The 19,988-nt window shown below is 40.0% G+C and overlaps 1 protein-coding gene across 1 annotated transcript in view; it reads right to left on the minus strand.

Moving 5' to 3' along the window:
- Positions 1–379: 379 nt before the first annotated feature.
- ABCA13 (ATP binding cassette subfamily A member 13) overlaps positions 380–19,988 on the minus strand; it is a 230,961-nt gene continuing 211,352 nt past the window's right edge. Inside the window, exons 43-45 of the mRNA XM_077808719.1 lie at positions 3,823–3,928; positions 1,803–1,940; positions 380–469 (exon numbers count right to left, since the gene is read on the minus strand). Coding sequence (XP_077664845.1) covers positions 380–469; positions 1,803–1,940; positions 3,823–3,928 — 334 coding nt within the window. The remainder of the gene's footprint in view (positions 470–1,802; positions 1,941–3,822; positions 3,929–19,988) is intronic.

The following is a 19,988-nucleotide window of genomic DNA, read 5'->3' on the forward strand; positions in this document are numbered from 1 at the left end:
TTGGGTTGGCTTCCCTTCTCATGTAATAATTATGGATATTTAATGTGACTGTGATCAAATGAACAGAGGGCTACCTCCCCACCCCCTCCAGCAAAAAAATTCTGAAATGTCACTCTTTATACGATCAGCCCTTTTACTGTGTTACAGATTTCCATTAATTAGGCCAACTGTTTTATTACAAAATTCCAGTTCAGTAAAGGAGTGTACATTTTTTTTGGCCGTGTGTCTGTATAATACCCACTCTTTCTACTAAGAACTGGTAGCTCTGTTTTTTGGTCTATAAATTGCAAATTTTGCCTTCCCTTTCAGTTTGGCAGTAACCAGGTGAAAAGTTGTATTGACTGTAAAATATTTTGCTGGATGGTGAACTGCACTGAGTCTAGACTGGCAGATGGTGATGATGATTGGTGGAAGATTCTTGTGCAGAATAAGACGTTTCCTGCTGCTGAGTAGCAAAATTAATAAATACCTGCAAGATACAACAGAGGAGGGCTTATGGGATAGCAATACATGAGCTAGAAATTTGTCTCTTTTTGTGACTTTTTCAGGCCACTTTTATTAAGATGCTTTCTAAAGCAAATCAGTAAAGTCTGTGTTCAAAACTGATGAAATCCCTTCAGAGTTACATTTGATCTAGAGCAGTTTGCAAACAAATTGCTCCTCACCTCTACATCTTCAAGTCAAATAAAAATAATGATAAAATAAGTTCAAATTTTATATGGTTATCCACATTCCTTGGGAACACTGGATTTTGCTTGTATTGAATAAACAAATCAATACTTTTTAAAAAAAATTAGGGAGGGGCCTGATCCTGCTTCCACCCACTTGAATGGTAAAACTCCCATTGACTTCAGTGGTGCAGGATCTACGCCCAGATATTTAAAGCTAAAATTTATGTTGAGTAACCTTCTGAATGCTGTGGATTGATGTGGCCAAACATCTATTTGAATTCCAAATGCCCGTTGTATTCAGTTGGGTCCCTTGCTCGTTTCCTTTTCACCTACATTCATGTGAAAGGGTTTTTTGATCACTCGGATATTTGAGGGATGACAGTTCTTCATTCCCATAACAATATTCACATGGAAGCAAAGGAATTCATTCAAGAGGAAGTATATTTGTTATCCTGTTTAAAACTTTCACTTATTCAGGCAGGGTGCAAAAACAGTACCATGTGACTGAGGTGAGCAATCACTCACCATAAATAATGAAGAGTAAACAAGCTTGAGTGAACAGTCAAGGAACAACCCATAGGCTATTTGTTTGGATAAATTGCTCACTGAATAATTAAAGCAGCAGGAGCTGATAGATTCATACAAATCAAAGTCTGTTCATGAATGATTTGCACTTGGAAAAAAGAGCTAATCTCACAGCAAATATTATACATAATTAATGTTCTGACTAGCTCAGCTTCTCAGCGTTTTCAGAAGATACGTGAGAAGTTATATCCCTAGATGCCACAGGCACCCAGGAATGTCAGGATCATCACTATATTATACATGATGTAAACCCAGGATTTCATAGGCATAAGCAGGGAACCCTTCTATCTGTGTGTTTCTAATGTGCCTGTTGCAGTGGTACATAGGTTGCAAATGCAAGTAAACTGCATGACATTTGCTTCAAAAGGAAAGATCCCAACCACTTGCACTAAGGAAGAAAAGCCTTTAGTTATAAGGTTATCGTGGGTTATGAATCGCACTAGGACAGCTCTAGATAAACTATATACTGCAATATTCTACTGCATACTTAATTAAAGTGGCACAGCATATTCAGAAAAAGAGAGGCAACACAGAGGAGGAACATACCTGCTCTAAAGTGGTTTCATTAATGGAATAATGTTTGATTTGCAGTAGAACTTTGTGGTTCTCTAAAACTTTGAAGAGCTCTGGTAAGCAGCCGCATCCATATGGTACACGATACTCCTGGAGATTAAGGTGCTGTTCCTTCAAACAAACATAAATAAATGCTAGTGAATATTCTGATAGAGTTATATTTATTTTCAACTGACCCGGTTTCAATATGAGCCTCAGCTGAAAAATAGGATTCTGTAAGAATCCACTAGATCTTGATTGTAACATTGTAAAAGGCACAATGTGGTGTGGTTCAGAAAAGATCTTTCAGTTTCCACAAAGCTATCACAATGGACCTGAAAGACAGTGAGCCGTTTGCAGCTGCGGGGATGTATTTTTCTTATCAATTTTAAGGTTAGAGAGGGCTTCAAACCAAACCCATTGATTCAGACACTTTGGGGAATGGGAAACATTTCAGAAGCCACATTGAAATCAGCATGTCACAGCCGGTATCTACAATGGCCAAACCAAAACCTTAAATCAGAACCCTATCCCGACATTCAGGGTGCTAGAAACCTATATGCAGACCAAAATTCTACAGCTTGGGACCATCTACTTTTATAGGATACATTTTCAGAGAGTTCTAAATTACACCTATAAAGGATCAATTTTGCATGTGAAAATATATGTTTTAATCTACTGAGTTTGATATTTATGCCTGAACACACATTTTGGGGATGTGACAGATGGCTGTGGTATATTTGAAAGCGTTACCCTTTTATGATGTGTTCATATCATACAATATATGCAAATCCAGGACACTTTTATGGATACAGTGAGCAACACACCAATTGACTTTTCCTCTGTGACCTTGGAAAACAGAGGTGCTTCAGAGCACTGGACTATAGACATCTTACTGCAGACATTGGCAAGATTAGAGAAAGTAGAATAAAGTTTACTTTTATTAACTAGTGGGTACCACATCTATTTTATATAAACACACACAAACCAACTAATCCTGGGTTACCATTAGAGTTTATTATGAACACAGCTAAGAGCAAAAATGTGTGATTTCTACATTAGTAATATTATTTAACCAAATAGCCAAGTGCCTGTGAAAATGAAAATCTCACTACATCTATGGGCTTGTACACCTTATTAGATTAAGACATCGCACCTGTTTATCTGAACGGATGGACTGAAGAAAAGAAAGAAAAATGAAAGGAGGAGTTCAAATGTCTTGAGAGAAAATGTCTAAAATATTATATAACTGGATCTCTTGGTTGGGATGCCCATTTCCTTGCATTAGTTCAGCCTCAGAAGAATTCCCCTATTTTAATTCCGAGCCCCCTATTTTAAATCAGGCAACCTGCTGGGAAAGGAGAACAAAGTTGTAGCACAACTTTCAGTCAACTATTAAATATATATTTGAGAGCTTTTCTGGTGATGACACGTATACATAGTAATTGCCATTCAACAATCAAGAGTTATCACACAATGATACCTGAAACACTACGTCATATCCTTATGCTTAAAATAGAAGGCATCAGAGGCATTTTAGATGTCACTGTGTGGTAGCTGTGGGTAAATGTTGACTTCCTAATGCAATAAGATCACCTGACTTCCATTTTCTAGGTACTGGATTGACTGGGTGAGGACAAACTAAAATATGGTGTTGCTGATGTATTAACTCCAAAATTACTTCCATTCACTTCAGTGGACATAGGATCAGGCCCTGCGTGCATGTCCTGGAAATTCTGACTCTGTAAATACCAAATATAAGAAAAGGGAAGTGCAGCTCATGAACCAATCACATTTGCTTATGCTGCCGAAATGGCCCTACTCTGCATCTGAGGTTAATCTGCACCATACTGTGGGTGACAATTTAACAGTTACGCACATATCAATTAAAACGAGTAGCCATATTGATCAGGAAAGAATGAGAAACCAGCTAGTTTATTCAACTTTACCTTTCGTTAATGGTCTCAAGAACCTATCCTTGGCAACTGCTATAAACAGAGAATTTCAGGCGTACCTTAAACTGTGTTCCTGGAAAATGTAGCTGCAGATAGTCCAAAATAGCACCGTGGTTACTTGTTTCTTTGTTAAGCCAAACCTTGACTGAATAGCCATCTCCAAACCTGAAAGCATTGAGCAGAGACAGAGATGTACATGTTCTTTTCCATAAAGATGAAAAGAATGCTCAGCTAAATTGATTGTCACACAATGTTATCAAGTAACAACATGGATGCCTATTGTATTACCACCACTGGGATTTTAATATTATATCATCAACACACACTGATAACCACAAGGAAGAGACAATGTCACTGATACTCATAGTGCCACAAAACTGTTATTTGTAAAAGGAGGACATGTCTTAATGACTACACAGATTTGAACAGTCAGTGGAGGATAGCATTTGTTGCCAGAACCAAATACAGAAAAGGAAGAGTAGGAGGTGTATTTTTCCTAATGGGAGAAAGAAAGTATTAAACTGTAGGTGATCACAATACATTGCATTTAGTGAGACCTTGCCATGGAGGAGCTCAAATGTTTTACAAACATGGGTATTATCTGTGTTTTACAGAAGTAGAAAGTAAGGCATAGAGTTGTTAAGTGCTTTGTCAATGTTCATACTACAAATCAGCAACATTTAGGAACACAACCCAAGTCTCCTGATTCCTAGTTTCCTACTTTAACTACTTGTTAACACTATTAAATCTCATGGAATAATGTAGATAATTTATTTTCCTCTCTCTGGACACATTTCATAATATGTAGGTAAGTCAAGTTTTGAAAACCTAACTAAAGCATTATTTTATTAAATATATTCTTTCTAGCATATAGTGCAGATGGTTAATATTATACATAAAATAGACACATTATAAGTGATGAAAGTCACCTCTATAGCATTCAACATTTGCTCATGATCATTTTCAACTACAGGTGTACGTGTAAGTGCTTTTCCTGCTCTAAAACAAAGTCCACATGCTATATAGATTCAAAATCTCACCCTCCTTTCCTAGGATTTGGCTATAAAATAACACACCACACACAATTTAATATCATTCAGTATAAACTTTCTGCCCCACTTACCTGTTCCAAGGGTTCCTATCTCAGTATTGTTTTGCCTATACCCTAAATCCTCTCTTACAAGCAAATCACTCCCACCTGCTTCACTTACATCTGGGTGAGGTAATGAGTTGTCGTCTAAGTGAGTCAGCTGAATCCACTTTCTCTCATTAAGCTCAAGGCTTGTTACCAGAGTTGGGTGTTTCAGACAAACTCTGCTATAACACCATGGCTACAGAGTGCTACATGGAAGGTCTGTTATTCACTGTTGAATTAGGAACACCAGAACACTCCTTTCATATGTTGTACATTTTTAAGTGTTTTTGGAATGTTCATAAAGGGCCTGAAGTATGTGGCACATTTATCAAGTGACCGATGCATTTCCAGACTATGCCACTCACTACTGCACAGCACTAGTGGAATTTCTGCGACTCACGAGAAGTCTACCACACGGTAGAGAAATAATTACTAGGCTATATTAGCCAAATGGCTGTTCTTTTGAGGCCTGGTGGTGGGAAGATTTCCTTATTTCACAATGTCCCTGCAGAAATATCCAGTTTCCAGTACACAACTCATGACACATGCTGAGTTCCTTGGATTTATCATATATAGCGCAAATTATCATCATCATCATCATCAAAACAGTGGTAGATGGAATAGTATACAGTTTACTCCCGTTTACCTGAAACCCTATTATCCAATCTTCCACATTATCCAAATCCCTTTCTCGTCCCCCAGCGTGGTGCATTTCTCATGCTGGGGGGCAAGGAAGAGATTTGAATAATGTGGAGGTTTGAATAACAGAGCAGAGGCCCCTGGCCAGAACAGTGAGGAGGAGTGGGGAAAAGGCCCTGCTATGGGCGAGGCCATCCTGCTGCTGAATGGCTCCTGTGGCAGTGCAGAGAGCCCTCTGCACGGGAACGAGTGAGTTTGGCCATGACAGCAGAGCTGCAGAGGGCTCCTTGTGCTGCTGCACCTTGTGTCAGCAGAGATTGGGTGTCACTGGCCCCATAGCAAGTGGGGAGCCCTTTGCAGCGCCACTGTCACAGGAATAAGTGAGCAGGGCAGAGCAGAGCAGAGAAACCCAGCCTGGGCTACAAGGAGAAGGACAAGCTCTTGTCCGTGGGGGAGGCCTCCCCACTGCTGAATGGCTCCTGCCCTCTTGATTATTCAAAATACCAAAACCCATGTCCCCTATGCCAGTCAGATAGTCTGGAGTAAACTGTACATTATACATTTCCTTCTTCAAGTTTAGAAAAATATGTCTATAGGTACACATTGCACAGATTGAACACACACAGAGGTACAAAAAGAAAAGGACTGCCCATAGATATAAACCGAAACCCTCAGCTCAACCTCTCCTCAATAGTCTGAGAAAGAAAAGAAGTAAAGATAAGATGCTAAAGCACAAGCCTCGGATTCAGGAGATGTTTTCCCAGTTTCATCACAGATTGTCTGCGTTCCTTTGACCCATTTACTTTATAAAACACGTGGATTATAATAATGGTTGTGAGATTTGCATTGAGCTAGATCCTTAGCTGGTGTAAAGCCATGTACCTGTGACTACCTGACATGTAACACCAGGTGAAGACCTAGCCAATTATTTCAAAAGTTTAGATCCATAGAGCGAAGTATTATTTTCATGTATCTTATTAGACTGAAGAATCTTATTGTGGGAATGGTTGGTACAAAGACTACGTAGCAAAGCTGTGTTGCAGCACCCTAAAATATGAGTGTGATGACTTGTTTAAAAAGATATAGACAGCACCCCAACACTGCATGTGTTTTGTTTTATTTTTCCGATTGCATTTGGACCCAAACATTTAAATGGCATCGGAAAAGGAAACATGCCATTATTTAGCTTTGTTCAAATGTGACACTACCCAATCTGTGCTGTTGATTTCCAAACATTCTTTGACTAGCATGAAGTAACATGTGAACAACATGATCACAGGAGAAGGATGTGGAATGCTGTGGAATCCAGAGCAGTGGCTGGCTGGTTTCAATGATTTACAAACACCTAATAGACTGGTAATTAAATCTTTTATATGCATATCATCATCCCTGCAGAAATGACAAACAAAATGCAACAAAGATGGATAGTGTTAACAAGGGTATTCAATGTAGATGGAAGCCAAGCGAAGGTAACCTTTTACGAGAGAGCATTGATTCTGATCAGTCTTCTGGTGCCTGTAACAGAGGTCCTATGGAATTACAGTCAGAAAAATGCTGTTTTATGAAGATGTTCAGCTGTCTCATAAAATGAAAATGTTGCATGCAGTGACGTTTCCAATGAAAATAAATAAAAATTCTGATTAGCACGGACAGAAATCTCTGTGGCTTAATGTAATTCTTAATCCTGAATGGCATGAATACCAACATGGGTACAAATAAAAAGCTTTCAAAAATGGGAAATGTTTTTGGCTAGTCAAATTATGCATCTCCTATACCTTGAATTCTGCAGAAGTTTCTGTACAGAGTACTGTGACCATCTACAACATCTCCCCCCTTTCTGTAATCAGCCAGCAAATTGCTCTCTGTAGTCAACTGAGGCAATGGAAATTGAACTGACCATTTTTTCGTCTAAATGTTTTCCTCTCTGACCCAACTGATACAATTAATGCAGAAACCCAAAGTTGAATTACACAGACCACCACATTCTGGTTTGATTAGCAGTGCTAGGAGCAAACCTTAAATACCAAAATGTTCAAGACCGGAGGAGGAAAACAATCATTAAAGAGGCATCAGTTGAACCAGCGCACCTGTTCAGCAGCCATCTGTTGCCCTATCTTTGGCGCTGCTCAGCAAAGGCGTTTTCCATTGCTATAAGCATGCACCATCACATCAATTTAATGCTGCCTTCATTTGTTTTTAATCTCGTTCTTTTCCAGTCAGGCTATTTGTTCAATTTGGACTCTCACCAAACCCAAAGGAACTGCTCATGGAAGTAAAGTTACTCATTGAGTGTCTACATGATTGGACCATTATTTTTTAAATACCAACTATATTATCGAGCTGGTTCCCAGCCCTGCTCTGTTCCCTTTGTGCCACACAGGCAGTGTAAAGGGAATGGAGGCTGTCTCCTCTAACCGGGGATTCTCCAGGGGATACAAAGCCATTAATGCTATCTCTTATGCCACCTTCTCAAAAGCCCAGTGCAGGGGCCTGGAGGGAGTGGAAGAGAAGTGGCTGGATGCCAACATCTTCCTGCTACACTCAGTTGGCAGACGTGCTAGCTGAGTGTGGTCACCAATTTACAGAAGTATGTGGGTGCTCCTGTAACCTGCACCAAGAATTGGCAGAGTATCAGACAGCTACAGCAAGGAGCTCCCTGAATTCCTACACCACCCTTCCCACCAAGTTTGCTAAATGTAATTTCAGTGAAGCAGCATATCTGGGCCTGTATCTTAATTCCTGATGACTAGCCCGAGCTGCTAATCATCTAGATATATCTCACTATTCAAAACACACATTTCCTTGATGTTGTTCTTTCTAGTTCTGTTGTCTCCGCCCGGAAATATGCATCATTAAATTAGCACTGTCTGAAAATTTGCTTGTGAAAAAATCATGTGCACACTTTATCATTTAGTATAAAACTAGCTTGACTGATCTCTTCTATTGCTTCATATAATATCAACAGATTACTCAAAGAATGACATTATATCAGACAATAAAATCAAAGCATTATTAGAATTTAATGTCTGGAAGAGAGACCATAAGCCATATCCTTCAGAACATCAGCCATACTTCAAGAATAAGAAACAACACACTACTGCAATGCTTAACTCTTTACTTTACTTCACATTCCTTTCCATACATCGGATGCAATTTTTTCTTCCCTTAAATGAATAGTCATCATGGGTGCAAGTTGCCTGACTTCAATTAGCACTACTAACATAAACAAAGGATCAGGCCCTCTATTGGGAGGCCCTCTGTGTGACTCTTCACACAATGCACAGTAAACCTGTAGAACTCATTGGCTGGGGACGTTGAAGGCAAAAAGTATAACTGGGTTCAAAAAAGATAATTTCATGGAGGAAAGGTCCATCCCTGGCTATTAGCCAGGGTGCTCAGGGACACAACCTCATACTTAATGTTCTTAAACCTCTGACTTCTGGAAGCTGCAACTGGGTGACAGAGGTGGATCACTGAATAATTGCTCTGTTCTGTTCATTTCCTCTGTCATAAATATAAAGGGAAGGGTAAACACCTTTAAATCCCTCCTGGCCAGAGGAAAAACCCTTTCACCTGTAAAGGGTTAAGAAGCTAAGATAACCTCACTGGCACCTGACCAAAATGACCAATGAGGAAACAAGATACATTCAAAGCTGGAGGTGGGGGGGTGGGGGTAAACAAAGGGTTCTCTCCGTGTGTTGCTTTTGCCAGGAATGCAGGTCAGAACTCCTGTGAAGAGTTAATAAGCAATCTAGTTAGAGATGCGTTAGATTCTGTTTTGTTTAAATGGCTGAAAAAATAAGTTGTGCTGAATGGAATGTATATTCCTGGTTTTGTGTCTTTTTGTAACTTAATGTTTAGCCTAGAGGGACTCTCTATGTTTTGAATCTGATTACCCTGTAAGGTATTTACCATCCTGATTTTACAGAGATGATTCTTTTACTTTTTCTTTAATTAAAATTCTTCTTTTAAGAAGCTGATTGCTTTTTCATTGTTCTTAAGATCCAAGGGTTTGTTCACCTATGCAAATTGGTGAGGATTTTTATCAAGCCTTTCCCAGGAAAGGGGCTGTAGGGCTTGGGGGGATTTTAGGGGGAAAGACATTTCCAAGCAGGCTCTTTCCCTGTTATATTTGTTAGACGCTTGGTGGTGGCAGCAATAAGGCCCAGGGACAAAAGGTAAAATATTTGGTACTTGGGGAAGTTTTAACCTAAGCTGATAAAAATAAGCTTAGCGGGTTTTTCATGCAGGTCCCCACATCTGTACCCTAGAGTTCAGAGTGGGGAAGGAACCTTGACACACTCTGAGGCATCTGGCATTGGCCACTGCTAGATAACAGGATACTGGGCTAGATGGATCATTGATCTGGCCCAGCATGACTGTTTTACGTAATAAAATTTACAAACAAATACAAATGTATTTGAAAAGAGAAAAAAATTGAGATAAATGTATCTATTAAAAATTAAAACTGAACTGATGAAACTTTCACTTTCTTAAAAAAAAGCTTAATAACAAATTCAAAACTGGTACCAACTTCTATATGCCATTTCCTTATGGTTATTCGAAGTGGAACAACCTCAGTGTTGTTGAACAAATACAAAATCATAAGTAGATTATATAGCAATTTTTAATATATAAAATCTCCTTCCCATAAGCTATTCATCAGTTATTTCTTTTTGTAATTATCTGTTTTCTTAAGTAACAACAGGAATGTAAAAACAGACAGATTGTCACATAATACACAGGTATGGGCCATATATAGTGTATTGGACATATAGTTCATAAGACATGTCCATGTATACACACTCAGAACCTAGATTTTTCAAAACCTAGTCTCACAAGTCCATATTTAGGTCGCTAAATAGGTGGCATTTTTTTTTAAATGCTTTGCTCCCAGCAACTCCCACCACAGTCAACATGAGATGTTGGGCACTTGACACTTATGGGTTTAAGATCCTAAATGTAGGCACCTATTTTTAAAATCTTGATTATTTTATATACAGTATACTCCTAATTATCTAAATAGCAGGGTGGGCATGGATCTTATTCCGATAATTGAGATTTCAGATAATCAAGATGTCAGAAGCTATTCAGTAGAGGGATGGCCTCCCCTGAGCCTGGGGGCTCGTCCCCCTCCTTGCAGTCCTGGCTGGGAGTTTCTGCTCTGCCCATGCTCACTCACTCCCATCAATCCCTGCAGGCGCAAGGTGTGGGGCACAGTAGAGACTCCAGACCAAGACTCTGAATGGAGGATAAGGAAGGGTTTTGGATAAAGGGGAGCATACTGTATATCAAAATCTTGATAACTGTATTCACATACACATGTATACATACATTTTGTGTGTGTGTACATATGTACACCCACACCCATCCCCTGGGCTTGATTCACCACTGTGATACTCTGGTCTTCCACTGGTGGAGTAACGAAGTGGTGGTTCAGACCCTATATATTACAGATCGGGCTAGTAGCACAACCTGCTGAGGTTGCCTGATAGTGCTCATTATAAGATCTTGTTTTCAGTTGCTTGTAACTTTGCCAACCTTTAACCATTTGGGCTGAAATTTTTCATGCTTTGTGCTGGCCTCAGACTGAATTTGTTTTGGGGAAATTTCAGCTAAAATGGTTTTGGCCAATGTCAAGAATGAGGCTAGATTAAAATATGTTGTTTTACTCAGGTTGAGAGAGTCCGGCAAATTTTTATAAAAAAGTTGGAAAAGTTGTAGTGGCCCAGATTTGGAGCAGGGACTTGAAATTTGTCAGGGTGTACTTTGTGTCTAGGTGTACTTTTTGCTCTCCCCATGAAGATCCACCTAATTTGGCCAAGTTATAAGCCTGTGAAAAACCGCAGTGTGCACATACTCAGTAGAAACTTATATTTTAGCCATTAAATACCCCAAAGAGTGAGTCTGTGTTGGACATGTTCCAGCCCTGGGCTGAGCAGAATGTTCCCTGCGATTACAGATTTGGGCTGCCACCAGCTACGCAGGTCTAGTCACCTGAGCAGAAAGTCTCACTCCTGTGGCCTCAAGTAGTGTGGAGAAGGAAGCTGCCTGATTGGAATGCAGAAGGGACAAGAGCCAGATGTGTGTTGGGGGAGGGTCACAGGGGGAGTAGATTACGAGAAGGAACTTGTAGGGGTGGAGACAGGACTGGAGAATGGCAGAGGGAAATTGGGAGTGGCTGAGGAAGGAGGTTGGATTGGGACCTGGAAAGAAAAACAGGTGGAGGGATGATTGGAAGCCAGTAGGTCAGGGAAGACTGTGTTTAGATGAGGAAACAGGGGAAGACTGGGATTGTCTGGAGGAAAAGACTGGATCTGAGACCTAGTGGGGCAGCGGACTGAAGTGAGGGAAACAGATATGAAGAGGGGCCACAATGAAGGGGGAGTACTGGTAATCTTGGCAGAGAGGCTGGAAGAAGGAGCTAGGCAAGAGAAGCACAAATTTGATAAAGAGCTTCTGGAAGCCAGAAGGAATGGGAATATCGGCTGGGAGACATAACTGAGGGTAGAATGAGATTGATCAGATGAGAAGAGGGGACAATGATTGTTTCGGTAAGGGTTGTCTGGAGGGATTAGATTAGGACTTGCTGGGCAAGAAGCCCGGGACTAAGATGAGAAGCCTGAGGAGTGGAGTTTGGAACTGGAGAGGCAAGGAGAATGGGACTGAGATGAGGAGTCAGGGGCAGGGAAGAGCTAGGACTGGGACAGGGACAGATTGTATCAGATGGGACAGAAGAGGTCATGGTTGGGGAGAATGAACACAAGAGTCTGTGCCCACTAGAGCACACTCCCCTCCAGAGCCTGGAATGGAAACCAAGATTCCCAAGCCTCATGATTCCTCAGGTGTCAGCAAATGTCTATGACACCCACTGGCAAAGTGTCCCATTCCCTCTAGTGCTGGTCTACATAGAGGATGGCAGCTACTACTGCTATCAACTATTTCATTAGCTCACATGGAAGTCTGTACAGTGGAATTAAAGGTTCCAAACCTACTGATGACCTATGTGGATATCAATCTGATGTCAGATGATGGAATTTCTGTTTTCTTCAGTTAGCTTTTTTTAAAAAAAAACCCTAGGATATTACACACACAAAATTATTAAAACATCATCATTAAGGTTGCAAGGCCAAGCACACAAAAGTCAGGGAATGTTAGAAATAAGGGTGCCTATGCAAGCTTAATAGGGCCCTCTTTTGCAAATGCATTATACTAAAGTCTTTAACAGGACCCCGTGCCTCATTCAGTGCTCAGGCAACTTTAATTCAGGCATTTCCTAACTTTCTTGTGCTTGAGTTTGCAACTTATTCATGTTATTTTAATGTAAGGTTTAGTGTTTAATATGTATAAATATAAATAGATAGGGCTCATTTCCAGACTTCAAATGTTTGGGAATTTTTAAAGATACATAATATTTGTAATGAAAAATGTACCTTTTCAGGGAGTGCTAGCTGGACTCCACAGAAAGCTGCTTTCAACCTTAATTCTTCATTGAGAATATATTGAGATAAATATATTACCCATATATGCCTACACACTCAGTGACAATAACCAGTTTGTCAAATGAAAAAAAATATTTTGATTTTTCAAGATAATAGGTATAAAAATTGCATTATTCCATGTCATTAATGACATGTTTTATGATTTCTAATAAACACATCATGACTTTATTACCTAATAAATCCCAGGATCCTCCAGTATTGTAACGCTGTTTCCACTCAGCACTGGAATATTCATGAGATTTTTAAATTCAAACCTCTCCTTTCACTCTAAGAAATCCACAAATGCGTTAGAAAGAAAGACGAAAATCTTCCTCATCAACCTAATTTTTTAAATGGTAAAGTGTAACAGTTTGGCAACACATTTTCACTTCAGCTCTGCCATAACAAATGGATTAGTTGTTGGGTAATTTAATCAGCTGGCTTGCTGATATTATTTGTGCACAGACTTGATGTGCATCCAGCACTTGAAAAATGGGTATGGGTATTTCAACTATGAGAAATCTGTCCAGATGGACCCACAATGAAGGAAGATATTCAAAATACTGTTCCTAGAGGATTGGCCAGCTGTATCGAACATAAAAATGCTTCTGTGCAATTTCTTGAAAAACATAAAATATCATGGAGAATGCTGGGGAGAGAGCAGAAATGTAATCAATTCACAATTTAGAGTGACTTATTTGGCAGGAGTCAACTGAAATTAGGTTTTAGCAGCCACGTCTACTAAAGCATGTAGCTCCTGCAAACCATATCTACAAATGAGTTTCCAGCTCACCTCTATGCTCACTCTTTCCAAGTAACAAAGCCTTTCTGGCATTATTCAGAAATTTAGCAGCTGCAATAAGAGATCTTTTAAAGGAACTGGACAATAACTTTAATAGTGGGAAGGAGTCTGAGATATTTTAAATCTCTGTCAACATAGACAAATATCGTCTTACAAATGGCCCCGAATCTGAACAGGAGATAGACTACCTGCAAGCATAACTCGGACCTTGGATGAACAGTGAACGTATCGGCTGAGAATAGGGAAGAAGGAAAACAGGAAGAGAGACTAGGACAAATAGGGAAAGCAGTAAAACAGCAGTAGAAATTATCTGAGTCTAGAAATAACCTCTTCTCAGTGTGGAGTTTGAGTTGCTATATTTATGTATGGGTAAAACCCCAAGACATAATAATACTATGGTAAATAAACTAAAAATATGTCTCCTACTGGGTTCTCCTATTATACAGCATTGCCTCGTTTTAGTATGCTAAAATAAGGTTCCAAGAAAGTGTTACAGAATTATGCTGGTCACCAAAATGTATGGCTTTTAAATTGAAATGAACCAATGACATAAAGGTTTGGTTCAGATGCTGACACAATATTCAGTCAGATTTATTTGTTTCACTCAACTGTCAGTTGGACCACTATAGCTACACGTGATTTGGGAATATTTATTGTGTAAAAAAAATTGTAAATAAAAAAATATGCATAGCATCAGTAGAACCAACATAAAATACCTTTGTTAATGTTAAATGATAAACTAATTTTATTTAATGGAATTAAATGTTAATGAAAGCCTTTGACAAGGCCCCTCATCAAAGGCTCTTAAGCAAAGTAAGCAGTCATGGGATAAGAGTAACTTATAGTAACTGATTAAAAGATAGGAAACAAAGGGTAGCATTAAATGCTCAGTTTTCAAAGTGGAGATAGGTAAATAGCGGGGTGCCCCAAGGATCTGTACTGGGACCATCACTGTTCAATATATTCATAAATGATCTGGAAAAAGCGGTGAAGAGTGAGGTGGCAAAATTTGCAGATGATACAAAATTACTCAAGACAGTTAAGTCCAAAGCAGCATGTGAAGAGTTAAAAAGAGATCTCACAAAACTGGGTGACTGGGCAACAAAATGGCAGATGAAATTCAGTGTTGATAAATGCAAAGTAATGCACACTGGAAAACATAATCCCAACTATACATATAAAATGATGGGGTCTAAATTAGCTGTTACCACTCAAGAATGAGACCTTGGAAAAAAGCTGACAGATGTTAGGAACCATTAGGAAAAGGATAGATAATAAGGCAGAAAATATCATAATGCAACTTTATAAAATCCATGGTACTCCCACACCTTGAATATTGCATGCAGTTCAGGTTGTCCCCACTCAGAAAAGACATATTAGAATTAGAAAAGATGCAGAGAAGGACAACAAAAAGTATTAGGAGTATAGCATAGCCTCTATATGAGGAGATATTAGAAAGACTGGGACTGTTCATATTGGAAAAGAGACAAGGGGGGACATGATAGATGTCTATAAAATCATGAATGGTGTGGAGAAAGCGAATAAGGAAGTGTTATTTACCCATTCACATAACACAAGAACCAGGGGTCATCAATGAAGTTAATAGGCAGCAGGTTTAAAACAAACATAAGGAAGTATTTCTTCACACAATGCACAGTTGACCTGTGGAACTCATTACCAGGGTGTGTTGTGAAGGCCAAAAGTATAAATAGGTTCAAAAAAGTATTAGATAAATTCACGGAGGATAAGTCCATCACAAGATATTAGCCAAGATAGTAATCCCATGTTCTAGGTGTTCCTAAGCCTCTGGCTGTCAGAAGCTGGAACTCAATGAGAGGGGATGGATTACTCAGTATATTGACCTGTTCTGTTCATTCCCTCTGAAGCATCGGGCACCGTCCACTGTCAGAAGACAGGATACTGGGCTGGATGGCCATTTTTATGTTCTAACATACAATTAATATGGTTTACATGAATTTCCTTTCAGCAGAATTCTTGCTTAAAAATAAACTATAAATAAAAATGTGTCACCTGTGTAACCAACATACACAAAAATCATTGTTAATTTAAAATTTGTGTGGTTTACATGAATTTCCTTTCAGCATAATCAATCACCAAGCAAATCAATTAATATTATGACTAAGCACAATACACACTCTACCACTCAAATAGAATGGGATCCCTCACCTCCGTTACAAACACATTTTCACTTTCAGGATACAACCACACACAATGCACTTATCAAATTCCTCAAAGTAACACTTAAGCATACAATCTTTACTCCAGTCTTAGCGTGACAACAGCAGCCGCCTTTTCAAGGTAAGGCATAATCTATCAATAGCATACATCAATCATGCGGAAGTCAAAGTTAAGGTTAAGGTTGTGCATTTCAGTTGGAAGTGGAAGGGGAATTTTGTTGTAGACGGGAGAAAGGCTGCAGTTGCATTTGGGCAGTAGAACAGGTTAAATCAAGTTCATCTAGTTGTTAATGTTGCCTTAAGTGATTGTATTGAGTTTTACTGACTCTCTTCACTTGAGTCACCTTAACTGAAAGTTAACTTTGTGTGTACATGTGTGCGCGTGTGTGTAAGGGGTGGGGTTACTTTTTTCCTTCTTTTTGTTTCTGTTTGTATGAAGTGTTACAGTGCTGGTGGACACTGCATTGACAGGATATAGAAGAAACAGGGACACTAAAGGGTGTTGAGTAAGTGGGCATGGGGATGTGGGTAGGCTTCAAGGCCGCAGGAATTGGTGAGTGAAGCAGGCAGTAGGTAGCCTGGGTGGTTGGTAAGGGTAGCAGATTGAGGAGGGAAGTAGTGTTTGGCAGCCGGGCATTTAGGATGCCAGGAAAACAGGAGGCGCACTGCATTCCAAGTGGTAAGGTTTCAGTGGGATTAGTAAGGCTGAAAGGGGGGCAGAGGAGGAGGCTGGGAAGAGGAGGGAGTAATGAATGAACTATAAGAGAAGCGGGGCGGGGGGCGAGGGGGAGGAAAGGTAAGGAGGCTTCCAGAGGTTGGCTGTGAATATCCGAGGTGAGCGAGCATAGCAGTGGTGTTGAGCAAGGAGTAAGAAAAAACTGCACCAGCTAAATTTCAACGCAGAATGGTCTGAATTGATTTCTCTGGGAAAGTTAGTAACTATTTTTTCCACCAAAATGTAATAGTCCTCTGCAGAATAATTGTGGTATATATTTGGAAACTAAACTCAATCAATCAATCAGTGAGCTGTGAAATAAAGAGGCACTTCACGCCAGCACACCGGATCTGGTCTGTGGGGACCTGGGATGTTAGCGAGGTGACCATGCAGTGGAATAAAGAAACCTGGAATCAGGAGCTGGTTAGGGATATCTGTATGGATTGGAGCTTGGAAACCAAGGAGGGAGGCTGGACAGCGAGAAAGCAGTGAATGGAAGTTCATGGAGGATACTGAAATTCTCATTGGCTTCCCTTCGGGTATATCCCAAGTGTTAAGATGGAGAAAGGGAACAACTTCTATTGCATTTAATTTTTACTTTGCCCATCATATCATTGTACTGGATGCTTGTGCGTGAGGTTCTAAGTTAATGGTGATGGTGGTGGCTTAGCTACAGGAAGCTAAAGACAAAAGTGAGACTGTTGGAGCCAATTTTCCGATCCGGATGATTGTCATAAATATAAAGGGAAGGGTAACCACCTTTCTTTATACAGTGCTATAAAATCCCTCCTGGCCAGAGGCAACATCCTGTTACCTGTAAAGGGTTAAGAAGCTCAGCTAACCTGTCTGACACTTGACCCAAAGGACCAATAAGGGGACAAGATACTTTCAAATCTTGGGTCGGGGGGAGGGGGGGAGAGGAGAAGGCTTTTTTGGTGCTCTTTGTTTACGTGTTTGTTCTCTCTTGGGACAGAGAAACCAGACAGAAATCCATCTTCTCCAACCCATCCTAATCCAAGTCTCCAATATTGCAACCAGTATAGGTAAACCAGGCAAGGCGGATTAGTTTATCTTTTGTTTTATGTGAATTTTCCCTGTGTTAAGAGGGAGGTTTATTCCTGTTTTCTGTAACTTTAAGGTTTTGCCCAGAGGGGGATCCTCTGTGTTTTGAATCTGAATACCCTGTAAAGTATTTTCCACCCTGATTTTACAGAGATTATTTTTACCTTTCTTTTTTTTTAATAAAATCCTTCTTTTAAGAACCTGATTGATTTTTACATTCTTCCAAGATACAGGGGTTTGGGTCTTTGATGATTTTTTAACCAATTGGTTAGGATATTATTCTCAAGCCTGCCCAGGAAAGGGGGTGTGTAGGGCTTGGGGGGATATTTTGGGGGGAAGACGTTTCCAAGTGGTCTCTTTCCCTGTTCTTTGTTTAAAATGCTTGGTGGTGGCAGCATACTGTTCAAGGACAAGGCAAAGTTTGTACCTTGGGGAAGTTTTTAACCTAAATTGGTAAGAATAAGCTTAGGGGGTCTTCCATATGGGTCCACACATCTGTACCGTAGAGTTCAGAGTGGGGAAGGAACCCTGATAATGATATTGATTCCTGTAGAAAAGTTAGTGACTTTCTCCCTCCTCCCGAAAGAGAAAGAAAGAGAAGGAAATTCAGTAGCTCTCTGGATAATAAGTGTGGTTAATCTGGAGACCACATTCAATCACTGAACTGTGAGCTAAAGAAATTTTAATCTTCTTTATGTGAAAATCTTAGTGCAGCTTTAACTACGGGCTCACTACAGACACCTCAATGATATTGATAACCAGTGCACATATCACAAAATCCCACATGCATACCATTAAGATTCAATTATTGAAAGAACTGACATGGCAAATAGAAGGAATGCAAATCTGCTGATAATGTAAAATATGCCTGGTGTGCTGTTTTTCCACATAAAAATAATTAATTTTACAAGAATTACTACTATGAATTTGTGTCAGACATACTCTCTTTTGAGAATATGTTCTGCTGGAATCCTGTTTTGGAGAAACTGAAAGCAGTTGTTGATTTGTGAGTGTCCAGAAATCATTAGTATTGGGAGGAACTTCCCGTGCGTCACCTAGTTTATTCCCCTGCCTAGTTCTCATTGCCCCCAATTGCCTGATAGATGAATATCTATTTTAGACTTGGATATCTCCAGGGATTGTGAACCCAAAAATTCTCTTTAGAGTTTGTTGTTATTATTAAATGTGCTTACAGTTATAATGCCAGATGCTCAGCTGGTATAAATTAGCATAGCCTCACTGACTCCAATGGAGTTATGTTGATTGGACTGGAAAAAGGCTAATGTAGTGCCCATCTTTAAAAAAGGGAAGGAGGAGGAGGATATGGGCTATAGCCCAGTCAGCCTCACCTCAGTCCCCGGAAAAATCATGGAGCAGGTCCTCAAGGAATCAATTCTGAAGCACGTAGAGGAGAGGAAACAGATCAGGAACAGTCAGCATGGATTCACCAAGGGTAAGTCATGCCTGAATAATCTAATTGCCTTCTATGACGAGATAACTGGCTCTGTGGATGAGGGGAAAGCAGTGGACGTGTTATTCCTTGACTTTAGCAAAGCTTTTGATACTGTCTCCCACAGTATTCTTGCCAGCAAGTTAAAGAAGTATGGTCTGGATTAATGGACTATAAGGTGGATAGAAAGTTGGCTAGATCATTGGGCTCAACAGTGATCAATGGCTCCATGTCTAGTTGGCAGCTGGTATTAAGCAGAGTGCCCCAGGGATCGGTCCTGGGGCCGATTTTGTTCAATATCTTCATTAAGGATCTGGAGGATAGAGTGGATTGCACCCTTAACAAGTTTGCAGATGACTCTAAACTGGGAGGAGTGGTAGATATTCTGGAGGGTAGGGATAGGATACAGAGGGACCTAGACAAATTAGAGGATTGGGCCAAAAGAAATCTGATGAGGTTCAACAAGGACAAGTGCAGAGTCCTGCACTAGGGAGGGAAGAATCCCATGCACTGCTACACACTAGAGACCAAATGGCTAGGCAGCAGCTCTGCAGAAAAGGACTGAGGGCGAGAAGCTGGATATGAGTCAACAGTGTGCCCTTGTTGCCGAGAAGACGAACGACATTTTGGGCTGTATAAGTAGGAGTATTGCCAGCAGATCAAGGGACAAGATTGTTCCCCTCTATTCAACATTGGTGAGGCCTCATCTGGAGTGCTGTGTCCAGTTTTGAGCCCCACACTAC

The sequence above is a fragment of the Eretmochelys imbricata genome, chromosome 2, assembly GCF_965152235.1.
Source record: "Eretmochelys imbricata isolate rEreImb1 chromosome 2, rEreImb1.hap1, whole genome shotgun sequence".
Lineage (NCBI taxonomy): Eukaryota > Metazoa > Chordata > Testudines > Cheloniidae > Eretmochelys > Eretmochelys imbricata.